General features: G+C 50.2%; 2 protein-coding genes and 1 long non-coding RNA gene across 4 annotated transcripts in view; 2 read left to right on the top strand and 1 right to left on the bottom strand.

Annotated features, from left to right (window-relative positions):
* The window catches only part of TRIP4 (thyroid hormone receptor interactor 4), a 32027-nt gene extending 14957 nt beyond the window's left edge, over positions 1-17070 (bottom strand). For both annotated transcript variants that reach the window (XM_035336067.1, XM_035336068.1), the window contains exons 1-11: positions 16903-17070; positions 16003-16169; positions 15659-15795; positions 12635-12868; positions 11650-11728; positions 9792-9921; positions 9251-9466; positions 8612-8738; positions 7694-7881; positions 6403-6527; positions 5220-5311 (exon numbers count right to left, since the gene is read on the bottom strand). In XM_035336067.1, the coding sequence (XP_035191958.1) occupies positions 5220-5311; positions 6403-6527; positions 7694-7881; positions 8612-8738; positions 9251-9466; positions 9792-9921; positions 11650-11728; positions 12635-12868; positions 15659-15795; positions 16003-16169; positions 16903-16988 (1581 nt within the window). In that variant the 5' untranslated portion in view covers positions 16989-17070. The remainder of the gene's footprint in view (positions 1-5219; positions 5312-6402; positions 6528-7693; positions 7882-8611; positions 8739-9250; positions 9467-9791; positions 9922-11649; positions 11729-12634; positions 12869-15658; positions 15796-16002; positions 16170-16902) is intronic.
* Positions 16056-19518, top strand: LOC118172265. The gene is made up of 2 exons (XR_004753621.1): positions 16056-16197; positions 19407-19518. It is a non-coding gene; the product is annotated as an uncharacterized LOC118172265 (long non-coding RNA).
* Positions 19519-21137: 1619 nt separating this feature from the next.
* Positions 21138-22857, top strand: part of CSNK1G1 (casein kinase 1 gamma 1) — a 100197-nt gene continuing 98477 nt past the window's right edge. The window contains exon 1 of the mRNA XM_035335326.1: positions 21138-21158. The gene's annotated coding sequence lies outside the window, so the exon portion shown is untranslated. The remainder of the gene's footprint in view (positions 21159-22857) is intronic.

Here is a 22857-nt window from a genome sequence, read left to right as displayed (position 1 = left end):
GTTCTTTTTCCAGTTAAAATCACAGCCTCTCTGATCAAAGTCATTAGCAAAATGAACGTGGACTTCAGAGCACGTTAAAGCAGCATAAACGTAAATCATTCTGCGCTCGCTTTAGACTCTTGCCAAGCCCTGCCTGCACCATCCCGTGTTTCCCCAGTTACCGCTGCTGAAGTCACCGACACCTAATGCAGGAAAAGAAAGGCAGCTCCTTGCTCTGCTCGAGGTGTCGGTGACGTCAGCCCGCAGCAAGGAAAAGCGGTCGTTAACGCGCCGGTCTTGACAGGGGAAAAGTTTCCAGGTCACCTTTCGCGCTGAAAAGCGTAACAAAGGGATCATTCTGATCTGAACCAAGGCTTTTTGGGTGGCTGCCATTAATAGGAGGAAATGAGTTCAGAAATGAGTCCAGAAGGCACTCCAAGGAGGTGCGAGATGTCTAAAGCTCCACTGGAAATACTGAGATTTAAGAGCCACACAGAGGATCTCCTGGCACCAGCTAACCACCCGCCCTCAGCGGTGGGCTGCAATCAGCAAGCAGCTTTTGCTCCACTCCCCCGTGCACAAAGCAAGCTACGCCGAGTGCCCTGGGTGGACTCTCCTACTCGGTAATAACCCAAGCTCCAAGAGCAGCCTCTATCCAAAGATCAGAGCACAGCTTCGAGCTACAAAATTAGGTGTATGTAATCTCCGACAGGGAAGCAGTGCTTTATTTTACACGCGGGAAAGACACCCAGAGGAGCTGATTTAACTAGTCCACACAGTAAGTAGCACAACTGGGATTAGGGCAATGTCATCTGACATGATGCTGACTTTAATCACAAGGACATCTCTCCTCAGAAAACGTCTTCTGCTCCCTGCCAGCTACTGCATGAGATCTTGTTCTGTCATCACTTTTCGCACAGCCCTGCAGATCTGCAGAGCACTTCAACAAAGTCAATCTGTCTTCAAACACTGTGCACAGGGGAGAGCTGCAGGGCAGACCCCTCCAAAGGGGTTACGCGAGGCCAGACGCGTGTGCCCGGTAATAATGCGGATGAACAACCAGTCCCTAATAATAAGGCAAGCTCTCGGGGCAGGGATTTGGTCCGACTCTGTTGGCGCAGCGTTCTGTGAAAAGAGGCACCATTGCTTGATTTCGTTTTTTGAGCACAAGTGTTTAAAAAAAAAAATAAACCATGATAATGATAGAAAAATACTAGCAGGGTGCCACTAACATCTTCATTAACAACCTGACAGAGGACGCAAACAGCAAGGAAATTAAATCTGCAGATGGTACTAAACAGGGAGCAGATGACAGCATCAAAAGGACGGAGAAATAACAGAAAAGTCGCAGGAGGGACGGACCAGGAAAAGTCTCCTTTGCTTATGGGAAAGAATGGTCATAAGAGTCAAAACAAACTCCCGCGGCTGCTGAAAAAGGCAAGGCCACCATCAACAGACAATGAGCACGACAGGAAACTATTTCATCTTCAGCTGGTGGGTATGATCCACAAATGTGGTTTGCCCTGTACTTGTGAAATGGTTTCTTCTGGAAAACGCAGAAGCTTCACATAAAAGTTGGCAAAGAGGAGAGGTGTGAGTCTAAGCACAGCGCTTGAAAAGAGCTCTGCTGTGGCTTCATCTCCGAGAGGTCTCTGGTGCTGCACCACGTCACTTACCCGCTAACATACTGCGGGTCTTGAGAAAATTGGCAATGTTTCTGCATGCTGTAAGCGGGGGAAAAAACAACATTCTCCTTTCCTGCTCCCCCAGAAGCTCGGAGGAGTCTTCATACACAAGAAATTGCTGGATTATGCTGCTGACAAGTGGCTTTGGTGCTGCTCGCTGATGAACCTCAGCTGAATCATCAGTGTGATCAACAGGGATTTCCTGCTCCCAGCAAAATCCAACTCGGATTTCTGAGCTGGCGCTGCACACATTTTCGTCTTGCTAGCACTTGCAATTAAATTAATCTCAGCTTCTTTCAGATGCACTTGCTGCTCATGCTACTCCAAAAACACACACGTTTTCTCAAAAACCAGCTTCAGAAGGATGCTCGCATCTCTGAATTCAATCTCACAAGCTAGAGAAATGAACGCTGCATACAGCGAGCCTGGGAAAAAGATTTACAAAAGCACCCAAAGACGACAACAAATTAGGAATTATAAAAAATTCGCAATGTAGGAGCAGCAAAAAGCTGGTGAGATATAAACCTGCATGTGCCATGGCTTTGTGGCACCAAGGAGAGAAGAAAACCTCTTGCCTGTAGGCCTCGTAACAGCACTCCTGGAATATGCTACTCTTTTCCTAGTACCTCTGCTGCCAAATTGTGTCAGCAAACTCGGAGGAATTTATAGGGAACATTATTTATTGTGAGGTTTCTCTGTGGGAAGATTAAAGACTAGTTACCTATAGCTTGATTTCAAGATTTTAGAAGTTGTAGCTGCCATTTTACCAATGCCGAAAGAACAATCTCACAAAGGAAGAGGAGGGATGGTGGTTGATAGCGCATGATACAGGGGGAAAAAAATTCTACACTGACCCCAGTGTCCTTTCTTCTTCTCTCTGCCAAGGTTTGCTCCCATACAAAGGCCAAAGATGTGCGGATTGTTGTAATCCAGTCCCAATGCTCCCTCTGCTGCTCGTACTCTAACCTCTCCCCCTTCCTGAGAAAACTGCCCCTGAATGAGCAGAGACACAGCCTCACCAGAAATATTCTCTTCATCTGTAGTTTCCAGGCATCTCTCGTAACTTCTGCTTGACAGAACTTCACGGGTTATGGGAAGGCCAGAAAAGCACTTCACGAGGAACAGCCCCCAACCACTGATGCCTCTCCAACTCTTCATGGCTAGAAGGCACCCACCAGCCCGGTGCATTCTCCTCCTCCGGCCCAAATAATCCATTTATTCTTTCTCAAAAGCCAGTCTTGTTCACTACCAAGTCCTACGTGTCGGTGTCTGGTGACTCCCATCAGACCAAACCTGAGCTGTACAAGGGGCAGCGGAACGAACAGACACGATGCAGCACTGAGAACAGCCCTGCTGTGCGTGGTACTAGCACAGGCTTTGTAAGGTAATAAAATGCGCCCTGAGGAAAGCAGCAGCTCCAGATTTGGGGCATGGAGGCAAGTCACAGCATCACAGAACAGACTCAGACCCCAGGAGGCCTCTGGACCTCCTGATCAAAGCAAGGTCAACGCTGAATTCAAGTAAGGTCGCTCAAGGCTTTGTCCTGCCGGGTCTTGGAAACCTCCAAGGGTGGAGACTGCACAGCCTCTCTGGGCAAGGCCTGCTCTCACTGGGAAATACGTTTTCTTAAGTCACACTGAAACCTCATCTTCCAACTTACAACCTCTGCCCTCATCCTCCTGTCACATACATCAGAAAAGAGCCTGGCTCTGTCCCTCTAAGTTCCTGGTAGGCAGTGGAAGGTCTCTACAAAGTCTTCTTCCTCAGCCCATCCTCACAGGGCACATGCTCCAGCCCCCGACCACCTCGGAAGCCTCCACTGGACTCACTTCAGTTCATCAGCCTGCTTTGTAACCACAGCAATCCAGGTGCGGTTTAAATGATGCTGAGCACCAGGGAGTAATCACTTCTGATGGCCGTAATCCTGCTGCTGATGCAGCCCAGGATGCTGCTACTTCCAGAACTCCACCTTGCCCCCAGGCCACTGCTAAATCCATTAAACATGAGGTTTGAGGAAAAAACCCCAAGGAACACCACCCGCAGCTTGCCTCCAGGGAGGTTACACGCCATCCACCACACTCGGAGCTGAATGGCCCAGCCGGTTTTTAACCCCGGCACTCCACCTCCCCAGGCTGTAATGGCTCATCTCAGATACATGCACGTTGCAGCGGATCCCACAGAAAGCCTTGCTAAATACAGAGTAGAAGACATTCACTGCTCTAACCGTTTGATCATAGAAGGCAGTCAGATTAATGAAGCATGATTTACCCTCGGTAAATCAACTCTGGCTATTCCCAGTCTCTTTCATGTGCTCCAAAATGGCTTCCAGGAGCCATTACAAGAGCTCTAGCAATTTCAAAGGACCAAAGTGAAGTTGACAGGCCTGAAGTGCCTGGGATCATCCCCTCTTGCCCCTTCTAAAAACGGATGTAATATTCACCTTTCTCCAGGTATTGGGGTCCTCTTCCGATCTCCATAACCTTTCAAAGATAAGAGTGGCCTCACAAAAGTATCTGCCAACTCTCTCAGCAATTTTGGATGCACACCATCAGCACACACAGCCCTGTACAGGCTGAGACTGAGACATTCCTAACAACACCCCTGCACTACGGGTAGCCATCGTTCTCCTTGAACCTTGCCGCTAGGGACAAGATCTCAGGGAGACCTCGTCGCTGAAGCCTCAACCGTACCTGTGTCCCTGGTCACCAAATCACCTGCTTCATTCAGCAGAAACCCCACGGAAACCTCCCTTGGGTGTCTTGACCCACTGTATTCTCCAGCTTCCCCCCTTTGCTGCACCTAGGGGCTCAGGATGTCGACAGATCCCTGTAATAACTGCAGTCTGCTGGCCGCGCTCAGGGAGTGGTTTGCTGTCCTCCAAAACCAGCCGAACAGGTACTTGACCCTTCCTAGTGCAGAGTCCTCCCCAAGACAGGAAGATCAGCATAGTTATCGTGTCTGTCTGGGCAGAACTTTGAGCCATTCTTCCCGTCAGGATCCCACGAAGTTTCTTTAAAAGAAACAATCGGTGCTTTACAAGAAGTCACATCCACGTGAGATGTGAGCTCCCTGAATTTGCCAAACAAGGATGAAAACCAGAAACACATTAACACAGGCCCGTTTTCCACAGTTCGTCACAGCCACAGCATTCTGGGGCACATCTGTCCGTGCAGCAAGGGAAGCAACAGCTGTCAAGAGCCACTGCAGCACGGTCTCTCAAGTCAGTGTTGGTTTAATTAAACAGCTTCAAGTCCTAATTGAAGGGTGTCACGGTATGAGAGACACCAGCTCCAACCCAACCGTCCCACTGCCAGAGAGGTTGGCCGGAGACCGAGCCTTTGTTAGCCCACCGCGCCCTTCCAGCGCTGCTGAAACACGTTACCTTGCACAGCTGCTGGTCAGCCACATGGGACCACGTGGTAGCAGCGTCTTCTCTCATCGCGCTTTAAGATTTTTATTCACTACTTTCTCTAGAGCATCTCACAGAAGCGAGCCATACTACTTTAAAAGTTGGCTGCTAATGCAGGCTTGTAGAGCTCTATTTGCTGTACTTACCTGCTCATTAAATTGCTCTTGTGATAAACAATCAGTTACGTCCACACAGCCTAGGAGGCACCCCGAGGGATAATCGCTTGGAAATTCCACATCTGCATCAAAAGAAACATCTTTTAAGGGCTCCACATCCCTACACACACAGCTGGGGTCCTTCCAATCCCCAGGCGCCCTTCCCTCCTTCCATGCACTTGTACTTTCTGAAGCACAAGAAAACAAAGCAATTTTAACACTTCGTAGTTCTTTTTTTTCCATTTTTGGAGGAGAAAGAGCACACCACCCAGGACAGCCTAGCACTAGGGCTCTGTCATAATCCACATGTGCCGATAAAGTTAAAGGGTGTGCAGAGCTCTCCTCACACATCCTGAGCCTGGCACGTGCAGGGCTGGGGACTTTCACCAGTGTGCCCTGCTCTCAGGCTTTGATGCTTCATTTTACCGGTGTCAGTTTGATAGCTTGGGGGGGATCTTAAGGGACACTCATTTGCTTCCAAGCACAGCAAGAGGTTTCACAAAGTAAACTTGCACATTGAAGCAAATGAAGCGGAAGGGTCAAGAACAGAACAAAGCTCAGGATCCTCACCATGACAGGATGAGGGCTGGGAGAAAGAATTACATACAGAAGGAGCCCGTAGTGCAGGAAGAGCTCCTTGCTCTGAGGAGGGAGAAGACAATCACGCTGCATGACTTTAAGTTGGGCGATATGCAGGAACACTGCACAAAGAGGTGTGCAGTGCAGCCACCCTCATTCACCTACCCACGTGAGAAAAAACCACCACGGTAACCTGCAGCTTTTCCATCCTGACTCCCACAAGGTCAGAGCACATGAAAAGCCTTTAACATCACTGTGAACAGGCTGAAGCACAAGCCACTTCACGCACACACTCAGTGTTTTATTGCATGAGCCCAGAATAAAATAAAGTCCTTTGCTGTTAAAAGTGACCACGGAAGTCAGGTGCAATTCGTCAGTGTTTGTGCTTGGAGTATCTGACCAGTCTAAGGACGAGTTAAAGTCTGCTGCCGTACCCATTCAGCTGATGAAATGCAGAAAGGATGAAGAGAATTTCAAGAACAGAAGGTTAAAAAGTGAAGCAGTAATAACTGCTCAGCAGAGAGGGCTTTCTGACACTGCTCATTACGTGGCTCAATGTACCAAATAATACAAAGATCCAAGGAGAGAAGTTCACCTTTCCGAAGCAGCATTCTGTAGGTGGCCTCCAGTTCAGAGATCTCCTGAGGGGAAGGTCTTTTAGCAGTAGCTGCAATCCATAACCGCCCCCTATGAGATGTGTACCAGGTCCTGCCCTCCACCCTAGAGAACAAAGGAGAATTTAGGACTTAAATTTCAACAGAAATCCCACATGGACAGATTTTCAATCTATAGTTTTGCTATGTAATTCCTGTTGCTAAGCATTGCCCTGGCTATATAAACCTCAAGCAGCTCATCAGCACTGCAGAGAAAAGCTGAGAGGGGCAAGAAATAATGCCACAAGCAGAGCATGTCCTCATTCCTTTAGAGTAACAGCAAGAAGGGACATCAATCCCCTGCAAATACAACAGTATGTCGGATGCGAGCAGGACAATCTGCTCGTACAATTTGCTTTCAAGCTCCAAAAGTTACGCACAGTGAGCATGCAATCTAGGGACTAATAAAGGACCACACATCCGTATGAAGCAGTCGTTAGCGGCGGCTCTCGGGGATCCCAGCATGGGCACTCGACATCAATGCTGCGGCTGTATCAGAGCAGCTGACAGCATCCCCAGCCCTCCTCGATGCAGCTAAGATTTTTGGCATCTTTAGCTGGGGCAGTGAAAAAGCTTTGCTCTAACATTAAACATTTTTTGAAGGAAAGGAGAATAAAGACTAAAGAAGAATCCTTGTTCTACATTAATGGCAGGGAAGGTGAGTTAACATGCCAGAGGTGCCAGGTTGAAGGAGCTTCTCTTTGGAATCCAATTCCAAAGCCAGAGTGGAAAGGTGATGGCAAGATGTGGGGTGTTTGGTTTTTGATTGTTTTCTGTAAGAAAAGCCAGTGCCATTATCACCTTATTTATGGTGGACAAAAAGACCAGAAGAACATCTTATTTACCTTTCAAATCACGGAAACGTATGCCCTGACTATACTGCAGAAACCTCAGCCTCTCTCTAAATTTACCCTCTATGAGAAGCTTGTACCTTCCAGCTTAGCTACTTTCATGAGAAACAGATTCACCAGCCTTCTCCAACCACCAGTATGCTGGATAAGGAAGCACAGCTTCCCATTTTTCACATCCCTCACAGTTGTTTTCCTCTCAAGAAAAGGAATGTTTCAAATTAAGAGTGCTAGATAAGCCCGTGGATTAACAGCTGGCAAAAACCAGCTCTGTACAGTCACTGTACAAAGCGAGTCTGCAAAGGTCCTCTGAGGATCTTCACATCTCGCAAGATGTGAAGCAAGAGCTGGTCAGGGCAAGCCACAGTTCATGCCACCCCTTTACCTTTTGATTCCTCTCGTGAGCAAGGACGCCCAAGGCTGGTGCATGCTGAGGCACCAGCCATCATCTGAGATCTCCTGTAACTCTCGATCCTGAATCCGCAACCTGTTCCGCTCCGAGCCAAGTTCGTCTCCAGCATCCATGGACCGGATGGCCCTCCTGTGTGGGAGCAAACCAGTTTGGTCCACCCACTTCAGTGTTCAAAACAAAAAAGAAAAAGGTTAGTGCCTCTCCAGTAACAATGTAGATATACCAAGTGCAAATACCGTTTGAAGTTTCCCTTCACTTAAGGACAGCGTTAATATTCTTATGGGGATCATTCTTTCTTCCTTACAAGCGGAATGCTGGCACGTAAGTGCCAGACTTTGGCAGTAGGAAAAGCAAGGTAGCGAATCCACGGTGTGCTCTTCCTTTCTATTCATTGCAGCTAAACGATGGATTTAAAGAAAAAAAACTACATGCTGGTGTCTCAAAGTATTCATAGGAGGATACAAAAAAGCATAATCACAGCTGACAACACCCAAAACTGGTAACCATCCAACTTCCAAAATGCTTAGCACATACCCATCACGTCATGATTGAAGTGGAATTAGAGGCTAGAGATTACGCCCATTGAGAACTGGAAATCTGGCGGAAAAGGCTTCATTAATAGAGCTGCAAAGTGACACTGCCTTAGGAATTCTTCCAAATCCCTGAAGAGGAGGCAGGAGACTAAAACCCAGATAAACCAAACCTCTCAAGAGCTAGGAACAGAGTAGGGCACTGGCAAACCCCCATCTCCAACTCAGATGGCTAATGAGGATCTCTGAGGCAGGGGAGGCATGAGGAGCTGCTACAGACACGCTAGAATTCACAGTTATTAAGCTCAGCTCTCCCAAAATTAGCCAGCTCTCTGGTGTAAAACATTCATCCCATACTGACCAAAGGAGCAGGCTGAAGAAGATGGGGATTCACTAAAACACCAGAACTCGGAGTCATTTTTGCTTCTGGGCTCCCGGCTGGCTTGCTCAGTGTGCCGCAATTAATGGCTTCAATGGTTTCATCCAGTCTGCAAACACAAACAAGAGGCATGAGAACATCCTCCTTCCCTCTGACAACATCTCCCTCCTCCCTGTGCAAACAATTCTGACCCAAGGCATTTATTTATGTATTTTACCACCTCCTCTAACTAGACAATTTCCTTGCTTAATTTGAACAGCCAGTCTCATCCACCACAGAAACTCAGCATGGTTGGAGGCTGTGACTGCTTGGTTCTGATGAGATAGTCCTGCAACGTCTCTTTCCAGAGCAGCTTTATTTTTAACAATGCCAGCTCTGTGCAGGTCTGACACAGGTGAGCATCTCAGCAGACCTGTGCTGGAAGAGGTAAGTTGCAAGCCAAAGAGACCCTGGAAAACAAAAGGATGTAGGAGTGCACCCTAGCATGAGAGGTGCCCTTCAAGAGAATGGCTTGTTCAGCTTTCCTAACACTTGCTCATCTGGATTCAGCCGACCACCATCTGTGATGATTTCCACCTCCCTGCTCTGAGACATGCCTTTGTGCTGCCAGTTCTCACTCACCTGCTGTGGTATTCAGCCATACCGCTGTCCTCCTCCAGGATCTGTCTACCAGCAAAGTCGATGGTGATTTTTCTGGCAAGCCGTGAGGCATGGCGCAGCTCCCGCAGCTCCTGCTCTCTCTTTTGGAGGGCCTCCCTTTCTTGCTTGGAGAGCCACTGGTTCGAGTCCGTAGCAAAATAATCCGATTCATCGTCAATGACCTGGGTTCGACGCACACTGGCAAGAAACAAATGTGATGGTAGAAGATCAGCACAGGACAGGCAAGCAGCGCTGCCTGCCCCGAAGCTTCCCTTCTACCTGCTCCCTCCTGCTCTCTCCAGAGAGCTGGACTGTCAGGGACACAACGCAAGGACATCCAAACAGGACGCATTTCAGGGGCTCACTCTTGTTTCAGTGAATGTGAACACCAAAGTCCAATGTTAAGGTGTTGGTAGCTACTGCCCAGGTTTTATATTACGGAAGAAACTCCATAACCTTTCTGCCAGAGGCAGCTTTGCCTGCCAGATAATTTATCTCACTATAGTCACAGCTAGTACCTTACCTTGTCCTGTCAAATTCCAACAGCTTGTCTTTGTGTTTCACAGCCATCTCCAGGCCTGCTTTGAGTCTAGCTTCTTGCCGAGGCAGTAAGTCTTTGCTTATAGCATCCAAATTCCCTGAACTTTCAGCACCTGAGAGAGAAAATAAATCACAATCCAAGATTCAGGGACAGGACAGTTGTTTAAAGCCTGCTCTTGGTGGGGCTGGCTGCAGAAATGCCCCCTAAAACAAATGCCATTCAATGAGCAAAAAGAGGCACTGAGATCAGCACCTTTCTAAACCAAGTTCTGATTTTCCCTCTAGCCCCTTCGGAGGAAGGAGTCTGTGAAAAGAGATCGTCACTTAAATGCTAGTGACAATGTCAAGGCAGTGTTTAGAGAGAAAATCTTAGTCTTTGATTCTCTGTTAGCCTTTCCCTAACAATTTGGTCAATGCAAACTTTGCCCATTGTCAACCGCAGGCCAAATTACCTCCTAAGCATTGTTACTGCTACAAAGAGACTCTTGGCCACAATAGATTGCTGCCAAATGCTAGTTGTGCACAGAGCAAGCCTTGCATCTGCTGCTGTATGAGCTTCTCACAAATGAAATCCTCCCCCAATACACCTCAGCAGGTTTTTGAGACCAGCTATTGTTAGAGGAAGAAATATATTCCCAGCAATGATCTCTTATTTCTTACAATTTCTGGCAAGGAGCCAAAACCCAGCCAAACAAACAAAAGGAGAGAAGGTCTGCCTCACAGCCACAATGGAACAAGCCGATGTATTTCACAGAAGCAACACGCAGCGCAACGCCTTTATTTCAGGGAAACAAAAAGGCCTGTATTCCTCTATCTCCACCAATCCCCATTTTCCCACTCCTGAGCCAAACAGCTATCCACATTTCAGCCTTCACCTACACAGATAACCTAACAAAGCAAGACCCAGCAGAGCAGAAGTGGAGGCCAATAAAACATGTAAGAAAGTGGGATCCTGAAGTACAACAGGATCTCTACAGGAAGATTATAAAAAGACTGACTCTGACCAGCTATTATTCCCGAGGACTTACAGGACCTCCTGCAGCTCTACTCAGAAACTGACACCGAGACCCAAAGTAAATACTTCCCCAGCTCCTCAGCAAAGTTTATTTTTCAACCAAGAACACTGTGACCTTGGCTATATTTCAACTAAACTCAGACAAACATCCCCGTAACACACAGGTCTTCACTGGGAGACTGGGTATTATTTCCTTTTGCTTTCCTTGACTCTGTTCTTATTTTTAGCTCCCAAGATAAGTGTTAGATGAGAAAAGCCATTAGAAAATATTAACCAACACCTCTCTAGACGCAGCAAATCAGATAGCAGCACTTCATCTTCCACAGCACGCATTCCACATGGGACTTATCCTAATTTTCAAGGACCGCTGCAGCGATCCAGTTCATATGATTGATTCAGGAATGCCTAACAAGCAGCCTTGTGGCCTCTGGGTAAGGACATTACATGCTGCCATCTGACACTTATCGCCTCCGCTGAAGTCCAGAAATGCTGCCGAGCGGATACAACGAGCCAACATCCCAGCTACCCTTGTACACCAGGGAGCAAGTGGCTCAGCGAAGCCTGAAGCAAACAGCTCACAGCCTGTCCCTGCAATTTATGTCCCAGAGAAACATTAAGGTGCCAGCTTACGAGAACACATTTCCCTTAGGTTTTGCTGGCAGTTCTCTGTAACTCAGGTGAACAGATCTAAGCACCTTATACACCAAGACATAGACGCTCGCTCCTTCACATTAAGGCAGGTCCAACAAGTAGCACAGCGAAGCACAGCAGGGCTCCTGCTGCTGCACAAGGGATTGGATTTATTACTTTACAGCTTGCTACTAACCTGCCATGAGCTTCTTCAGCAGCTTCTGGCTCTTGTTTGAGTCCCGCTGAAGAATGTCCTGCTCTTCTTTAGTGCATACCTACGGGGAAAAACCAAACAAAAACAAAAAGGCTAGGAAGGACATTGCATGCATGACCAGCATCAGAGCTCTGTTCAAAGAAAGCTGTTTAAGGTGGCCAACATAGCCCATGCCTTTCCTCCTTCTGCATCATCTACATGGGCAGAATCCTGAAAGGTTGCTCTTTACTCCAAACGGTCCCTGAAATCTGCACAGCCTGCCTTTAATTGGTTCTGTGGGCAGACACACTGCCGGGGTCTCTCAAAGGACAAGAGATGCACTCTGAGCTTCCCTGAGCAGATAAACAAAGCTTAACTCACAGGTCCTTTCTCTTGGTTGACCACTGGGAGTTAAACAGATCTTTAAAAAGCGCAACAAATCTGATTTCTAACGTTTTCTTCATCCAACCAACATTTCCTCTCTGCTGAAATTAACCTTACTGAGCCTGTAGTCATTACCTTGCCCCCTTTCTCACAATCCAGGACACAAGAGACATCCCAAATGATGCACACAGTACAAGTGCTGAAGGAAACAGCACGCTACCCTGGCCACGTCTTCTCTCCCTTACAAGCCCAGCGTGGCTGCGCCCAGGAAGCGGCTGAAGTCTCACATGCATTTTGGGCACTGCTGCACAAGAGACTGCCATAAATCAGGCAAGCTTCAAAGAGATGCAAATTATAAGAGCAACCTCTCCGCTCCCTGAAGCCGCACATCATAAAACCAACACAAAAGTGACTTAAAACCACAACAGTTCTTCTTCCCCTGGAAGGAGATGGCACAGGTTCTTTCCTGCACAGCTTCAGATTTTGGAGCACTTTGCTAAGGGAGCTTTGATCTGAGAGGAGAGGCTAATTCAGCCCCACGCCTGAGCGAACCGCGCTGCGTTCCAGCACGGCAAGTAAAAAAACAAAACTCCTCATTACTAACCAGTGAGCCACAAAACAAGCAGGGCCCGGAGCCCTCCTGCTCACAGACAATGCGCCCGCAAACCAAGCAGTTGTTGATGAGCTTGTGCTTCTGGCCCAGGCACTCGCAGGAGTGACGGCCGGGGATCAGGACAGCCAGCCTGTCTTGCCCTTCCTTGGTATACAGGCTGACATATTTGGCCTTCTTCTTACAGGAATTGTTGCTGCTGCTGACTCCAGTGCTGTTTTCCTGTGCCTGAGAAGAAAAAAATAAAACGAACAAACTGTATTCAGCCTGTAATACCAGCAGCAACGAGACAAGCATTGACACTTGAGCAGGCTGGGGAGACTCAGATAACCATTATTCTGCCTAAGTGGAATGAAACTTCCCCAGATTCACAACAAGACAACTGAAAGGCAAGCTTAGACCCGCCAGAAATGGTCCAAGGGCTCTTAGCAAAGCAAGGACATGAGGATATTGCAGGCACATTTGATCTCTTTGCTGCCTCTGAAAGCTGAAATTGCTTGGGTGTAGATGGCAGGTGTAACACTGCCCTCTGGCCCGGTGTTATCAACCCTCTGGTATTTCACAGCAACCCTTTGGTATTCAAACAGCAGCTCAGCTACTCCCAGACACACACTCTCACGGGCTATTTAGATTACAGCAACCCCCTCTTTGTAACTATGGAGTCCTGCGTGTGCCTGTCCCCAGAAACAGAGCTGCCGTTGGCAGATGGGACCTCTTCCCTCGCAGCCAGGTCACCAGCTAGAATTGTGTTTTCTGCCCAGCACAGCCCCTGGAGCAGAGGTTTGCCGTGCCCTGCTCGTTTGAGTTTTTAGCTGCAATGTGAAGTTTTCTTCATGACTTGGCATCAGTGATGCTGTAATTCACTGCTCTGAGCTTCAGTCAGGGACCAGGCCTACAGGTTTTGGATTAGGCTGAAATCAAGAAATCCTGATCAGAAATGAAGTAGGATACTTTAGATGATGGCTGAATTAATAACCCGACAGTGGAATTCTCTATTTTCTCCCTCAGCCTTTCCATCTGGATCAAAGAAACTAATAATTCCCCCACCCATCTGACGTCTCCAGCAGGTACCAGCTGAGAAGCAAATAGGTCTGGAGGAGTTAATCCAGCTCAGAAATCATTCCAGAGGGACAGAACAAAGCCACATCAATCCTGCTACTGTGTTTTCTGGCAATACTCAAAACCAGATGCTTTGAAAATAAGCCCAGCAGACTCCAGGCACAAACCCATCTCGTAACACTAGTTGAGACTGGTTTCAACCAAGAATCACACACTAGCCATGACCAAAAAAAACAGGACTTATTGCCCTTGTCTATTTCAGCAAGCATCACCCCTACATAAATGCACTCTCTAGCCTTTACTTGCCCTATCTGTGACACTTGAACATCCTCTTGCAGCTCAAGCACAGCATCTCTTTGCCTCTCTCAGCGATAGTAAAGAGGATTGTTAGGATCCAGAACGCCTGTTTTCTTTCACCCCTGAACAACTCCCTCCCTCCTCGCTGCACGCTCGAGGATCACCCCACTCCCTGCCCCAGCCTCTAGCTCCCACGTCACTTTTCCCAGCGACGGTGCCAAGCTGTGGCGTTAGGACACCTCTTGTCCTGACTGCCTTCACCAGCTTCCTCCACGCTCCGCTCTCAGCCACGCTACTAGTTTAGAGACAAGGAGACAACGCTTTTCCAGCTCCTCCTGCTCTGCCCAATTGGCTTTGTTGCCACTACCAGATCCAAACACCACTACTCAGAAGAAACATAAGCAGATAGAGCAACCTTGGTTAGCAAACCTTGACAGAGGCTTCTCAGCATTTTACTAAGGTGAAAGATAACTGCAAGGAAATGGCACATCAATGTCCATTTTTAACTGCACAGTTCCAAAATAAGTTTGTTTTTTTAACCTCTACAAACATTTTAAGCACTTGCACTTTCCCCACTATAAAAGCATCCGTTTAAAAACATAACTAAGTGCCACTATTTATTCAGGTGCAGCCCTGGCTTTTAGGATTTGGATGATGCTCCACAACTTTGTGGCAGGGTTGCACCTGGGTAAATCACAGGATTCAGCTTCGGGATGTGCAACGTGCTTGATGTTTGCAGCATGAAGGACACTAAAGCTCATTGCAAATCTAACACTGGAAGTCCAGCACAGCGTGCTTCCACACGCTTATTTCCACGGAGCACACTCGTACGCTTCAGACAGCGACGCGGTGATCTGCTGCATCCGATACAGAGCAGGAGCACAGCTCTCCAGCTGGATCCACCTAAGGAAGGAGCTCGGGTTCCCAGCAAGTAACTGTAACGCTCTGGGTCAAAGCCCACTATAGAAGAAATAAAATCCAGGAACTCTGTCTGGGCATCCACCACAATATTTGACCTTAGAGATCACCAGGTTTGATGTGCTTACACTCAGAAACAGTTCTGTAGAATGGAAAACAAGTCTGCTACAAGATGTGTTCACTAACAAAAAGAGAGGCAATGAACACTTGCCACATGGGTTTGTGCTACCTGGAAACTGTAGAATTCTCATATTTTGCACATTCTTTCATTGGAATTTATGCACACTTCAAACCATTTGTCCACGGAATTGAACAGCATCTCAGGAGGGAAACAGCCAAGCCGGACTGCCAAACCAAACCCAGCCTCAGCTCTCAGGTTCCTCTGCCTAGCAGTCAAGGCCTCCTCTCTGCAGCAGCAGGAGCCTGGCAGCCAGAAATGTGTCAGTTGTCAATTGGAGGTTTATTTGGTGTGAGTGGCAAGTTTTAATTCGAGCAAGAAGGAACGTTTGTTTCACCCACATGGTGGATTCCTCAACTCCACAACCTTCCAAACTCCACTCTCGCTCTCTCCAGCTCTTTTCTCTGCCCCCTGGCACACATACAGACAGACAGACACACACAGTATGAGCTCTGCCTGTCCAGATTGCAGTCAGCTTCGAATCGAGCCGCTGCACCGGAGTGGCCACCCCTCACCATCCACTGGGACACGCCACCCCACAAAGCTCACGTACCAGCTGCACTCACCTTGGCCAGGTCGAGGGGAGTTTTTACTTGCTCCACATGTGTGCTTGGCTCCACATACGCAGGCGTTTCCTGTTTGTTCCTGCCTTTGCGTTTCCCCTTTTTCGCCTGGTCTCCAGCCCGAGGCACTTCTGAAGTCTCTGGAAGAGTCCATAAGCACAAAGAAAGGCTCGGGAACTGACAGCAAGAGGAACACGTCCCTGACCTCCTGCGTCCAGTTGGGGAATGAAAACTGACTTCACAAATAGGATCGGCCACTGGCATTCACGGCAAATAATTCTCTATAAACACAATAACTGAGGCGAGCTCACTCGGTTTTGCAGTTCCTCCCTCCCCACAGCACTCACCATCCTTTTTCCGATACGCTGCTAAGGGCTCCGAAGGCAGCTGCGAGGATTTCCGCCACCTGGACAGCAGTTCTTCTACAAACCGACTCTTCTTCCCCTCGGTCCCCTGGAGGAGGTCGACGACGTACTCCCGGATCTCGTCCTCGTTTGTTATTGACAAGATGTAGCTGCAAGGGGACGGATGCAGAGAAACGGGTAAGGGGGCCTTGCTTCTGAGGAAACCAACAGCCTGATCCCGCAAGTCCTACTAGCTGCACGTGCATCTCCCCTCTTTGTGACAGGTTTCTGCACAGTTTATGGTAAGGAAAAGGCTGTATAAGAGAAATACTGAGACAGACACTAGGGAAAATCCCTTATGGATTTCCCTAAAAAAAATAAAAATAAAAATGGGAGGGGGGAAAGGAGCTATCTTTCTTCCCCCTTTCCTGGGCAAATTGACATTCCCACTGACCCTTCTGCCAAATACTAAAAAACTGTTGCACAGACATTGCTTCCTCTCATACAACACAAAAATAAATAAATAGATAAAAATAAAGCAATGACAAGCTCCTGGTTAACCACACGGAGCCAGCACATCCCCCCTCTCCCCTCCCTGCTGCCCTCCCACCTGCAGGGACACCGCAAGCACAACCCCCCAGGCACGGAGCTTCCCGTTTGTGCCCGCCTGAGGCTGAGGGGAAATGGGGAGAAAACTCCGGAGCACCACAGGACGAACCGAGGGAGGAACCTGAAGGGGAAAAGGGACGGGGGGGAGCAGGGGGACCCCGGGTGGGGGACCGAGGACCCAGCAGCGCCGCGACTGACAGCCGGCAGCGGCGGGAGGGCCCGCTGGGTCTCGGCAAGGGTTGAGGGCCCCGAGCGGAGCCCGCACGGCCCCCGCCGGCTCCCGCGGCCTCTCACCGCACGACCTCCTCGCCCACGTCCAGCCCGAAGTCGCCGCGCAGGTGCTGGACGCACCAGGCCAGCAGCGGGCTGGGCGCCGCCATCTTCCGCGGGGGGACGGGAAGCGGCGCCGCACCGCGCGGCCGGGCGCTCCCCTCGGAAACGCGGCTGCGGCGCCGCCGTTCCGGGCCCCTCCCGGCGCCCGTCTCCCTAAAAGCAACCCCGCACGGGGGCCGGTCTCTCGGGCAGTAGGCAGCGGTTGTTAATGTATTTGCCGTGTATGCATGCGTGCATACGTGGTTACGTTTCCATTCGCACGTTTCAAAGGGCTTGCTGCTTTGGGCAACGCAGTAATCAGCAGGTGGGCCTCTGCAGCTCGTGCCGTAGTCCGCTTTCCGCAAAGCAAACATAAAGACGCCCAAAGCAGAGTGATAGCGCATGATTCTGAGCTCACGGGTCTGTTCCGTGTGTGCCAGCACCAGGACACAGAAGGGAATGGGGAATTTAATTTTCTTTAAATAAAAATTTTATTTTAATTAAAGAAAAAAAGCCGGCACTAAAAGCCCAATTAGGCAAAGAGGCATTAACGTGAACATAGAAACACTTCTAGATAAGGCAGCAATAGCTGTTGGAAAGCCAGGGAGTGTGTTTGCAACCAGCATCTGCTCAAACATTGAGCACATTGCAGGATTTCTTTATAACACAGGTAGCGGCGGCACAGCGAGGCCCTCAGCTGCCCACGCCTGCAGGGCGCAGCTGGGAGATTCATGTAAGGAGATGGAGATTCACATGGGGAGATCCACGATTACCTTGTCGGAGCACAATCTTCCACTGACACCACCCCCCGCTGTCGGGGCTCCACGCGGGGTGGGCCAAATGAAGAGCCATCCTGCCTCAGGCAGAGCAGTTCCCCCCCGCCCCTGTGTGCCCGCCAAGCATCTGGGAACCACTTGAGGTCTGGTGTTGGAAACGAAGTGCAGTCTTGGACCAAAATGTGACACGTTGTGGGACTTTCCGTGCTCCCAGCCAGGGCAGCTCTCTGACTTCTTTTTAAAAATGCTGTAGGCAGACAGCAAAGTGGAGCTAAGGCTTTCACATCTGCGAGCGCCTTGGAAGGGAACAAACCTCCCTTGCTGGTGTTGGCGGCACTGCCTGGCAGATGAGCACAGCCATCAGGGCTGGTCGCAGCGGGGAGCAGTGTCAGTCCTTCTCCTCTGTCAGTTCATCCAAATTTGCACTGACAAAAAAGGTCGAACAAAGTTTGCGTTTGGAAAAATAAAGATTCCTGTCAGACACCTCCCACAGAGAGACAATAGCATCATCGCTCCAAGCCAAGCACAGGCTGGGAAACAACTGTGAGAGCGTGATCGCGCCCTTAAATTAAGTGACGGGGAGGCAGGGAAGTGCCCGCGGAGCAGGAGAGGCTGCTGCTGCCTCTGGGACGGAGCTGAGCTGCCAGAAGTGCAAGGAGCCGGGACAGAGGGCAGCGTGCCCTAACGCTGCTCCAGCCTGGGGGCGGCTGCTTGGGGGGCAGCAGGTAGCCTCAGCGGTGCCTCAGGTGAAGGGCAGCCCTTAGACCCTCTGGCCTGTGAAGGGAGGGGGGCCAAGGGCACGCTGCCCCGGCCGGAGGAGGTGGGTGCCCGCCTGCATCCCGCACGGGGCTGGGGTTCGGTCCTCCTGCAGAGCTCTGACCCGGCCGGGCCCTGCCAAGCGGCTGTGCGATGAGGTGAAGCTGCGGGAGGTGCAGAACCGCGCCTGGGGCGATACCTTAGTGTCCTCGGAGAAACAATGTTTTGCTATGAACAGTCTGTTCTGGTGAAACTCAGCTTCAGTACCCAACGATCTCGGGGGGGTGTCTAAAAATGGGTGCGGTAATTGGTAGTTCAGGCAAATTCTCTGTGCTCAGACAGGCTGTGTTTGCATGACAGCAGCAGCAGTGTGAGTCTCCAGAGCTGTCAGCCCGGCTTCAGAAAAGCTTTGGGGACTGCCAGCAAGTTCTGTGTTTCTGAAACAATTGCTCTACCTAGCTGACACTTCAAAGATCAACTTGTAGTCAGTGCTACTGACTAAAGAGGTAACGGCGTGAAACATTCTTTAAGACAATATCTCTGTTCTCTTCTCAAAGAATTGGAGTGTTTCACAAATACAGATAACCCTAAGCTGTTAGGGAGGCCCTGTAAGAAGTTTTCCCAAATTGTCTCGAAGGCTCCGCAAAGCAAACGCACAGAAACACTTTTAATTGCCTCCTACCCCTTGGAGAAATGAAAGATGCTTGTGCCTAGTGCTCCAAAGCTTTCACCTCTTCCACTTGAAATTTGTTTGCCTGAGTTAGGACTGGGTGCAGAAAACACTATTGCGAACACTCAGTCCCCTTCTAAAACAATATACAATCCTCCCAGGGCGTTCTGGAAGAAGCAGGAGCTGTACTTACTCAGTTCTGCAACTTTTTTATCGTCATTGGAGCCTCTCAAGCAGCTGTTGGTCGAGGCCTGCTAACTCTTGCATTGCTAACACTTTGACAGAGCTCGCCCCCTGCCATCGGATCCTGCGGAAGATGGCACGTCCTCTGAAGAAGAGCAGGTGTGATCTGACCCCGACTTCAATAACACAGCGCGCCCTCTGTACGTGTATATAGTTTTCTTAAAAAAATGTTGTTTACATCTGTTATTAAACTTAAGAGTTGTTATGGCTTATGTCCAGCTGTTGAACGGAACCAAAAGTGTAAGTTTTACAAAGCACAAGAAAATTGCGGTAAAATTATTGTGAAATTAATATATTTTTTTGAAGCTTAGCATTCAGAATGAGTCACTGCTTTAATTTTTACCTTGGTTCTTTGACTTCCTCAGCGACTCCTGCACTTATCTTTTAATTGCTTTTCGCTTGTCTGAGACTTGCACGATCATGCTGTTTCTGTTTTTAAAATGCAGATCTCTGATTTTCTAATACACAGAAGCCTTCTGAAAGTCCATCTGTCACGTCTTTATTGAATTAGAAATTGTTAAAGACAACTTCTTTTTCAGAATAGGGGAAATCTGGATTTGGAATGGGACAAAAAAAAGGTGAGGTGTAAGGGGAGTTGTCACTTGCTAACATCTTGTACTGCATCCCGGTACACAAACACGGTGTGTGCACATCCCAGGGAGCAGCGGGGTGAAAAGATGGGCTTGGGGATGGGGCCAGAGCCTCAGAACACTTCACTGGAGGGAGACACCAAGTACTCATGCATTTTAAAGAAAAATAAATTACTGCAAAAGGTTCTGAGCTCAGAAGAGGATGTGACTTAATTAGAGTGGGCTACTGCAGTGTGCTGGTGCGAGGAGCCCTGTCCTCTCCCTGCTGAAAGAGGATCCTTCCCACCCCTCACAAGCTGTTCAGCCTGCTGGAGGTTAAAGGTGAGGTCGAATTAAAAACCAACTGTGTTGTTCTACTGTTTGTCCCAAGGGAAGAGTAGCGCAGCCTCTGGGTTGCTCTGACATACAGGGCATTGAAGAGCTGAAATCGTGTGGTGTTGAAAACAAATTCAAGACGAGGATAAACTGGCTGTGTGCCTGTGCTTTGTGTCCCTGCACCACACGACAGAGATTCCCCCGTGCTGTGGGAGTTCCAGCACTTAGGGGCAAACACTATTTTCTAGAGAACTTCTTAGGAAGACCCATCAGCTGCAAATCGAGTGTTATTATTGCTCCTGTTGTGAGGTTGTATTCACTTGTGAGTTTCAGGTTCCTGAGGCCACTTCTCAATTCTTACAAGGATTACTTGATAGCAATACTCTCTTGTCTAAATCCAGATGAACACTGCTACTTTTTTAAATGGGGGGGTGGGAGGGTGGGGGAAACGGACACAAAACCAGCTAAAATCCAGTGGTCTTGAGTGCCCTGCGTAAGGAGGTTCTAAGACTTGGTTAATAAAACAGGAGCAAGCAGGGAAATGCCAGCAAATGTAAAACCAATTACTGTGTCCCAGCACCGGCTGATTTATTAATCTCAACTCATTAACACACGTACAAACATCCACAAAGCAAACAAAACAGAAATACCCCGCGCTGACAATAGATGTCAGCAGCATCTCCAGCTATCAAGTCCTGGGCCGTGCCAGTGGTTAGGGCAGCACACATTTTGCCCTTTTCTGTACCAAAAAGGTGTCCGTGCTGTCGAGAGATTTGATGGCACGTAGGAAAGCGGCATTTGTGTAGGTGCTACGTGCACAACGTGTAAGCAGCGGGGTGTGGGACTGGAGCTGCTGGTTGTTTCCTGAGACTCGGCATTTCACAACAGGTAACGGTGTCACCAAAATCTCCCATTTTGCTGCCTAAATCGCTGTGGGTTTCCCAAACCTGGCACGGGAGGGAACCTGCTCCCCCACCAGACCTCTTCTCGTCTCCAACATGGGGAGTGTTCTCCAGAGAGTCTGCCTTGGTTTTCTGAGCCCTGATCTTGAGAACATCACAGCCGAGAGAGCACGGATGAGTGCTGAGCTGCCCTGAGGGACCCCCACTGAGATGCCCACCCATGTGTGACAGGTCCAGGTGCCCCAGCCCTGGTTAGAAGGAGCACCGGGACCTTCTCGGGGTAACGCTGGCCCAGCCTCATCCCCTGGGTGGTCCCGCCATTGTCTCATCTCATTGCTAGTCCCACCTCCTCGGTGGGTTTTGGACCATCAAACCAACCCATGCCTGCAGAAAACAAGGAAGAGGGTTGGTCACCACTGGGGTGGCCCAGATTCCTTTTCTCCCTCTGTGCTGCCACTCCTGGGGATGTGGCAATGTGGGGATGGAAGGGGAAAAGGGCTCAGAGGGAGGCAGGGGAAAGAGCAGGAAGGGCAGTGTGGAGATGGGGAGAGGCCAGTGGGGTTTGCTGCCGGGCGGAGGGCCTGCATGCTTCTGGAGGAGCTCCTGGATGCTCCAAAAACAGCTGCATAAAGCACAAACGATGCTGAGAAAAGGAAAGGGTGACGTTTAGAAGATAAGGAAAAGGGCTAACGTGTTGAACTTAGGGTCCTACAGTGCAAAATTGTCTTTGTTTGGGCAGCACGGCCATGGAGCCCTCGTGCCGGGAGCGGGACGGAGCAGATGGCGCTTTGTGATCGGCGTGGGCCGGGCTGGAAGCGCGGGGAGGAGGCCACTGGGTGTGGGAGCAGATGTCCCCACGGCAAGGAGGCAGATGGAGAGGAGGGGAAAGGGCCACCAGCTGCCGGGCTGCCCCGCACAACGTGTGACCCTGTGGCTGTAGGGCCACGGCTGTCGTGGCCAAGCTGCCGGCAGCCCGCGTTTTGAGGCCGTTTTCTGATTCCCTAGGGGAAAACGGCTGCTAGCGGGCTGCGCCACGGCCTGTGTGGGGTGCGCGGCCCTCCACTGGCCTTCCCTGCCTCCTCCTGGAAACAAAACCTCCCCTCGACCGACATGCTGCGGGTTCTAAGCCAGAGGGGCTGCACAGCGCGCCCTCCCTCGCACGGTGCCGATTGATTTATGCAAACGTGAGGCCCGGGGGGCCGCGCTCCGGCTGCGGACTGGGCGGTTGCCGGGCAAGGAGAGCGGGGCCGTCACGGAGCCGGCCTGCAAGTGCCGCCCTGGCGCTCCGCGTGCTTTTCAGCGACACCGCACGGAGCGCCCCGTTACCCCCTCGCCTTCTCCCTCTGCTCCCGGCTCTTTTCCCAAATCACCCCACAACGGCAGGGCTCCCCCGGCCGGGCGTCACGGGGGCGCTCCGCCAGCTGCTGCGGGAGCCCGGTCGTGCCCCGTGTGCCCGCACGGAGCGGGGGCCGCTTGTTTCCCCCCCCCCCCGTTCCCGGCCGGGCCCCGCCGCCCGCTTCCGCATAGCAACCGCACGCCGTCGCCAGGCCGGGCCCGCCGCCCCCGCGGCCCGGAAGCGCAGCCGGGCGGCCCCGCCGCTTCCCTGCCATAGGGCGGTGCCCGCCGGGGGGGCCGGGCCGCGCCGGCCGTTTCCGGGTCAGCGCCCGCCCCGGCGAGCGCGGCGG

Source organism: Oxyura jamaicensis, chromosome 10 (genome assembly GCF_011077185.1).
Source record: "Oxyura jamaicensis isolate SHBP4307 breed ruddy duck chromosome 10, BPBGC_Ojam_1.0, whole genome shotgun sequence".
Taxonomy (NCBI): domain Eukaryota; kingdom Metazoa; phylum Chordata; class Aves; order Anseriformes; family Anatidae; genus Oxyura; species Oxyura jamaicensis.
This window is presented reverse-complemented; position numbering and strand designations above follow the sequence as displayed.